Consider the following 8,492-nt stretch of genomic DNA (forward strand, 5'->3'; position numbering starts at 1 on the left):
GAAGAAAAGTCAAATATGGATTGGCGTTTTTTTTTCACATGGTTTAGATTGAATAAAGTTTACCAAGAATGACTACATGATTACTCTAATGAGATTCAAGGCTTCTTCGTAGATTTAGTCGCTTGTTTACTTAGCTAGGGATCCAGGATTCCATCTTGGCATTTTCAATCTGCTTACCCCTTCATCAGTAATGAAGGGTGGAATTTGTCAAAGCATCAGATATTTAGATGAGTCAAGACACCAAGGCTATGTGTGCTACAGTTTGATATTGAAAGAGTAAGCTTGTGTTGCTGTCTTGGCCTCATTTCCCTCATTACATGATGTAACCTGTTTATTAAGCCAGAGAAGGGTAAGAAATTGTTTACATTTGTAACAAATTCCTTGACCAAAGTGATAGATTTAAAACGATTTAGTCAAGAAAGATATGGTCGTAAATTATCCACCTCAGTTGATTTTCCTGTTACAGATTTAGATTTATCACCTTATGCTGCAGAACCAGGTTAGTTTTCAAAATATTTCATATGGTTTAATAATAGTTTTTATCAGCCTCAATATCCTTTGTATTCAGATCTTAGAGTCCTAAATAAATAGGAATGCAGTTTTCTGGTTATTTTCTTAACCAGCTGAAAGAGTTCAATAGTGCAGCTATCTGTACCACTTTTCAAAACCTATAACTTTAACAGTATCCACTTTCTTGCTTTGACAAGAGCTTAACCATAGCATTCTTAAAGGATATTTCTGATTTGAAATAACTGGAACACAGTAGTCTAGATGCGCTTCCACAGAGCTGTCGTATTTTAAATCTCAACCTCAACAGCTGTCCCTTATTTGTACCAAGTTTCAGGAGGCTGGCGGTGCCACTGCCAGTGAGACAAATATCTTATACACAATCAGTATTCCAATTGACAAACTTGTTTATGACATGAACCTAAGACTTAGGGATAGTGCTGAGTAACATAAATTTGAATGTCATCATTTCAGGTGGTAATAAAGCCAAATATAATTTGTATGCTGTTAGTAATCATTCTGGTGGAGTCCATTCAGGTCATTATACAGCTATCTGTAAACATCCTTATTCTTCAGATTGGAACTCTTTTAATGATACAAGGTAGGTTTTAATAATTATACAGCTATCTGTAAATATGGTAGGTTTTAATAATTATACAGCTATCTGTAAACATGGTAGGTTTTAATAATTATACAGCTATCTGTTAATCAGGGTAGGTTTTAATAATTATACAGCTATCTGTAAACAAGGTAGGTTTTAATAATTATACAGCTAGCTGTAAACAAGGTAGGTTTTAATAATTATACAGCTATCTGTAAACAAGGTAGGTTTTAATAATTATACAGCTATCTGTAAACATGGTAGGTTTTAATAATTATACAGCTATCTGTAAACATGGTAGGTTTTAATAATTATACAGCTATCTGTAAACAAGGTAGGTTTTAATAACTATACAGCTATCTGTAAACAAGGTAGGTTTTAATAATTATACAGCTAGCTGTAAACAAGGTAGGTTTTAATAATTATACAGCTATCTATAAACATGGTAGATTTTAATAATTATACAGCTATCTGTTAATCAAGGTAGGTCTTGATTATTGTACAGCTATCTGTAAACATGGTAGATTTTAATATTTATAGAGCTATCTGTTAATCAAGGTAGGTCTTGATTATTGTACAGCTATCTGTAAACACAATAGGTTTCAAAAATTATACAGCTATCTGTAAACAAGGCAGGTTTTAATCATTTATACAACTATAAATAATCATGGCAGGTTTTGATTATTATACAGCTATTTGTAAACAAAGTAGGTTTTAATAACTATACGGTTATCCAGGCAAGTTTTAATTATTGTACAACTATCTGTTAACAAAGTAGGTTTTAATAATTATACAGCTATCTATAATCTAGGTAGGTTTTGATTAGTATACAGCTAATTGTAAACAAAGTAGGTTTTAATAACTATACAGTTATCTGTAAACATGGCAGGTTTTAATAATTATACAGCTATCTGTAAACATGGTAGGTTTTAATAATTATACAGCTATCTATAATCTAGGTAGGTTTTGATTAGTATACAGCTAATTGTAAACAAAGTAGGTTTTAATAACTATACAGTTATCAAGGCAAGTTTTAATTATTGTACAACTATCTGTTAACAAAGTAGGTTTCAATAATTATACAGCTATCTATAATCTAGGTAGGTTTTAATTATTATACTGCTGCCTGTAATCAAGATAGGTTTTGATAATTATACAGCTATCTCTAAACATAGTAGGTTTTAGTAATTATAAGTTATTTGTGAATCATACAGCTATCTGTATATTTCTATTTATTGCAGTCTGTTATCTTAATTGTTATATTTTGTTATTTCAGGGTGTCACCAGCCAGGTCTAATCAAGCTGTATCCTCAGAAGCTTACTTGTTATTTTATGAACTTGCCAACCAGTCAGCCAAATTATAAACATATCAAAATATCTATCAATTCTTTTAAACATATCACTATCAAAAAAAAAAAAAGGATCAATCACAAATCATAACACAAAGAAATGTCTTTGATTGATGCTGAAGATGAATTATTTTTTTTTAATGAAGATATCATGATTTCCATCAATAATGATGAACATGTCACAAAATCCTTAAAAATTATCATAAAACAGAGCTGGCATTGTGATTTAGAGTGAAGATGAAAAATGAAAAAATTCTAATGAAGATATCACAATTTCCATCATCAATATCACAAAAGAGAAATTGCTTTGATTATATTGGTGAAGATGAAAAAGTTTTTTTTTTAATGAGGTATCATGATTTCCATAAGTAATTGATACAACGGAGCTGGCATTGTGAAGACCAGACATATCACAATATCCATCAAAAATTATTATACAACAGAGCTGGCATTGTGATTTAGAGTGAAGATGAAAAATGAAAAAATTCTAATGAAGATATCACAATTTCCATCATCAATATCACAAAAGAGAAATTGCTTTGATTATATTGGTGAAGATGAAAAAGTTTTTTAATGAGGTATCACGATTTCCATAAATAATTGATACAACAGAGCTGGCATTGTGAAGACCAGACATGTCACAATATCCATCAAAAATTATTATACAACAGAGCTGGCATTGTGATTTAGAGTGAAGATGAAAAATGAAAAAATTCTAATGAAGATATCACAATTTCCATCATCAATATCACAAAAGAGAAATTGCTTTGATTATATTGGTGAAGATGAAAAAGTTTTTTAATGAGGTATCACGATTTCCATAAATAATTGATACAACAGAGCTGGCATTGTGAAGACCAGACATGTCACAGTATCCATCAAAAATTATCATACAACAGAGCTGACATTGTGATTTATATTGAAGATCAAAATTATTGATGAACATGTCACAATATCCATCAAAAATTATCATACAACAGAGCTGACATTGAGATTTATAGTGAAGATCAAAATTATTGATGAACATGTCACAATATCCATCAAAAATTATCATACAACAGAGGTGACATTGAGATTTATAGTGAAGATTAAACTTATTGATGAACCAGTCACGATATCCATCAAAAATTATCATACAACAGAGCTGACATTGTGATTTATAGTGAAGATAATGGTACTGTTAAAATCCAATCAGATGTGAGAATTGTAGTATCAAGAAAAAAAATCGATTTTATTTAAATAAGAATAAGTAGAATCAAAAGTTAAAAACTCTTTAGGAACATTTACTGAATACAGTCATAAAGATATGCATTTAACTTTTTGAAATCTATAAACCAACCAATTTAAAGTGTTTCTGCTTGTTGGGATATTATGGCTCAATAATGATATCATTAGGGTTCAATTATCTTAACAACATTATGTATGCCATAATGCTGCCATATTAATGGTGTCATAATGAAATATTGATTGGTATCAGTATATTGATAGCATTATGGTGTCAAAGTAAACATGAGGTCAAATTCTATTGATAGCATTATGGTGTCAGTGAAAATGAGGTTGAATTTTATTGATATCATTATTGTGTCAAAGTAAACAGGAGGTCAAATTCTATTGATACCATGGTGTCAAAAGTAAGCATGAGGTCAATTCTATTGATAACATTATTTAATTTGACAAATTCTCAGTATAATGGCATACAAAATGTTCAAATTGATAGCATTATGAAGTCATAATGAATGTATGAAATGACAAATGATAGCATTATGGTGTCATAATGAATATAAAATTTTACAAATGACAGCTTTATGATGTCATAATGAATATATAATTTGACAAATATTCAGATTGAGTAAAATCAATTGATAGCATTATGATGTTGAATGACTACTGAATTTGACGAAATTATTATATTTTGCTGAACATGTAATAATGAAAATATTTAAGATTTGTTGGCTCTTCGATAAAGTAATCAAAAAAACAACAACCTGTGATTTTTAATTAAGATTATTGATTTGAAATTGGCTGTGAAATATCTATCATTTGTTAATTGTTTGTTTGTATTTTTAAACTTTCGTAAAATTTTGATATCACGGTAAATAACAACAGAAATGTTTGTGATACCATTTAAGAATTGTTATGAATTTTGATTGTGATGTCATAATGATGAATTGAACAGAAATTGTGATATCATTTAAGAACTCTTTTAAATTTTGATTGTGATGTCGTAATGATGAATTGAACAGAAATTGTGTTATCATTAATTTATTGTTATAAGTTTAGAGTGTTTAGGGATCCACATTTTACGAAGGTGACTTCGAACAGTTCATGTTATTGTGACTAAGGAGATGGGATAGAGAACCTGTTGGTTTGTTATTTTGTATTTTTAACAAAACTTGTTATTTTAGGTAAAAAATCAAAAGTTAATGTTCTTAAGTATTTACACTATCTAAATTTGTTAAGTTTTTTTTTTATGCAAGAGCAAAACAATAACGAAAAAAATTCTATATTTTTATAGCCTGTGATACCTAACAGTTGTATTAGCGCACACACCAGAGGAGTGCTTTTTACTACTATTTAATTCTGTAAATATATAAATTGTACATATGATAGTTTTATTTATTAAATGTTCATAAATAAGCAGCTAAGAAGAGGTCGTGAAAAACCTTGAAACATTGAAAAAAGCTGGTTCTCAGATGTAAGGAATAAATATTAAAATGTTTAAGTTGCAAAAAACTGTTCGAAAAATATTACTTTCGAAATACATGGACTGAAAGGGACCTAGTCGTATCGAATATTTGTCAGCTGATATAGAGCTGGATTTCAGTTATCTGTATCACTTTTCAAAATCAAATTCCATACTGTGTCCAAAGATATAATTTTAAGAATGTACAGCTTCAGTTAAGACAGTTGTCAGTTTCACTTGAACCTTCTTATGACCTTTTCTTTTTTGATAAGGCAGAATTGAAAAGGTGCTGCCTTGAAGTGACAACTCTTTAAATTGGAGCAGCTCATTAAAGTTAAATTGTACAAGAACTAGAACCTCAGATTTTGATTTCTAAAAGCAATATGCATAAAAGGAAATCCAGCTGTATTAGCTGACAAAGAAAATGCTTAGACAAACTTCACATTAAAAGTTTTTACATTATAACTAACTGACAGTGAATCATAAAGGTTTAAAGGAAACCCAAACAAACTTCCATTTCTGTAATAATCCTTTTAGATTGGCATCCCTTCTCAGTCCCTGACAGAACAGTTAAAGTTGCAAGCATTTGATTTTCTTTCTGTATTAAAATTTGCAATTGATATCAAAGATTTTGATTTTTTTTTCTTAAACAATGAATGAATGATTAAATACTCAGCTTTAAGTGCATGTTTATTTTAATTTTAGATTTAATTCTTGACTTATTTGATTTTAGTCATATTTACTCCATGTTTTTTCTGTTTTCTCCAAACATTTTTTTTGCCGCTGATCTTTGTCGCCAACACAAATCTTGAGTAAAACCTACCATGTCTGTGTGCCAGTGCTTTCACGACACTATTATCACCTTACCAACCAGTTTGTTGATGGCTTTTTTTTGCCCGCACTCATGACGAGACAAGATTCCACAGAGTGTCATCATCCAGTCAGATTCATTATCACGTATTATCGACATTGCAGAAAACGAAGGACTGGAGATTTTCTGTCTTCCACAGTCGTTCGTTGAAACTCTTGCTAAGACTCTAGTCTGTGACAAAAAATCAGCGACAAGAACCATCTATAGCCCCCAGCTTAAAGATGATAGCTTGAAATTTCAGGCAAGACTTCTTTAATCAAACTGACCTGTATTAGTGTTGGGCCTTTTTAAAATTTAGCTTTATTGTTTCAATAGGCTTTAAATGTTGATTTTACTGTTATATTATTGTTTAGTTTAGCGGGTATAATATGATCCGTCCATGTATTGTTCTTGTTGTTATTTAGGGCACGATATCAATCTATCTGAATTCTGTCTCTCCTAATTTTAATTCTCCTGAAATCTGGCAAGATGCTTTCTGTTATTTTGAATTTTAAAGGAATACTACCTCTTAAAATGGACGTAAAATTTAACGTCTCAATTCTTAAATAAATGTATATATTCATCAGTTGGACTTACCAGGTGCCATGATTAAAGAATAGAATCTCTATATAACACGATATATCCATTAAACTAAATGATTATTGAAGAAAGCTTTTAAGCATGTTTCAAAATTACTTAGTTTAATGAATGATTACTTGGTTTTATGAATTTATTTGATTAAAGAAGAATTCTGTTGTATAGTTATGACACCAAGCAAGTCCACTGATGAACAAAGATTCGTTTTGGCCATTTTTAAAAATTTTAATATTTTGGTCATCCTATAATGACCTTTTATTCAACAAGTTATCCCTCAATTATAAAACAGCGAAAAACTTTTTTTTCAGATTGTCAATATACCCTCTGTCATAGGTAATGTCCATTTTTGGACCAATTTTTGTGAAGACTTTTTTAACCATCAACAAACATATATCAATATCAGGATATTATAAAATTCAACAATTTAAAGTTCACCAAAAAAATAAAAGCACAGGCAGGCAAGAAGTGATATCCTTATATAATTTTGTTATTTATAACCATATTGTATTTGTTATTGTTATTTTTGTGTTGATGTATATTGTGATTTAGTTATTTACATATATTTATTGATCTGATATTTTAATCTGCTTTAATGTTGTTAGCAAAGAAGATAGGATCTTGTTATTAAACCTATATCCGTTATTGACTTAGATTGCAGGTATGCTGATTTCAGTCCTTGTGTTTTATAAAGGCTGCATGAGCCAGTTCAAGATCTAAAACCTTTGATCCACCAAGCCCATTTTCTCATTACTGATATATTTTAGACTCATTACAGGGAAAGATTCGCCATCCCTTTGACCAATTGTATCTAAGTCTCTTTTTAACTAATCTAATCGGTAATAATGTTCACAGCTCACTGAGGAAAATGGAGACTTCAAATCCTTATGTGTCCAGAATTATCTGCGTTTTAAAATTTTAAATAACTGATCATTTTTTGAGACTCTGCCAAATATAGAAAATAGAAAGTGAAATTCCTAGTTTGAGGTATTTTTGAAGTTATGTGATTTTCGTACATTTCTAGTACTTCTGAAGAAAATTTACATAAAAATGGCTAACCTGTTTCTTTGAAAATATATTTCAATAATTAATAATAATTGCTGAATTTACAATTTTCTTAGCTCTATGTGTTACTTTAAGACTAAATTGAATAAAAGATTAGCACAAATATTTTTGATGTGAAAGTTGGCCTGCTGGTCTTAGTTGCCATCTTAATTATGTTTTTTATTTGTTTTCTTAGGCATTTATATAACAAATTTCTGAGAAAAAATTTTAATGTAACTGAAAAAACAATCTGAATTTATCTGAAATTTCCTAATTTTTAACATGGTGTCCTAGATGCAACATTAATATTGCTCTGTGGCCATGATTACGTAGAATTTTCTCTATAAAGTGTTTTAGTTTGATCAAAAATATTGAATTGCAGCATAATAGCAATTATAGATAAATTGTTATTGTTGATTTGTAAATTGTAATATAATGATTGTAAATTATGCCATATTGTAAATAAGTTTGTATTTAGAAATAGAGTAGATGTTTGAACTTGAATACTTGTTTTAAATTCCAAAATGCCCTCTGATTTACTAGCTTTTATCTTTACTTAAGCCACTGCAGTTAGGGTCTTAAGACAGCCCTTTGTTTGACAACACCGCCAGCCAATCAAATTCCTGCCCTCTCCAATGCAGGGATTTTATATCTGGATTGGGAGTGCATTCAAGCAAAGATTTAAAATACTCATTCAGATATTATGCAAAATATCAACCAATAAGCATATACCTTTATTATTGAGGTAGTGTTTAAAGGGACAGATGCACCATTATTTTTAACTAATCATACTTCAGTCTCAGAAACAGGAATTTTTTAGCTAAGCCAATCAGCAATAGTGTTCAAAGCTCATCGTTGAAAATC

The 8,492-nt window shown here is 29.7% G+C and overlaps 1 protein-coding gene across 1 annotated transcript in view; it reads left to right on the plus strand.

The window, feature by feature from the left end:
• Positions 1-2,472, plus strand: part of LOTGIDRAFT_226424 (hypothetical protein) — a gene marked incomplete at both ends in the record, with an annotated part of 9,000 nt that extends 6,528 nt beyond the window's left edge. The window contains 3 exons of the mRNA XM_009051992.1: positions 398-499; positions 982-1,108; positions 2,385-2,472. Of these exons, the coding sequence (XP_009050240.1) occupies positions 398-499; positions 982-1,108; positions 2,385-2,472 (317 nt within the window). The remainder of the gene's footprint in view (positions 1-397; positions 500-981; positions 1,109-2,384) is intronic.
• Between the last annotated feature and the right edge of the window lie 6,020 nt (positions 2,473-8,492).

The sequence above is a fragment of the Lottia gigantea genome, assembly GCF_000327385.1.
Source record: "Lottia gigantea unplaced genomic scaffold LOTGIsca_177, whole genome shotgun sequence".
NCBI lineage: Eukaryota > Metazoa > Mollusca > Gastropoda > Lottiidae > Lottia > Lottia gigantea.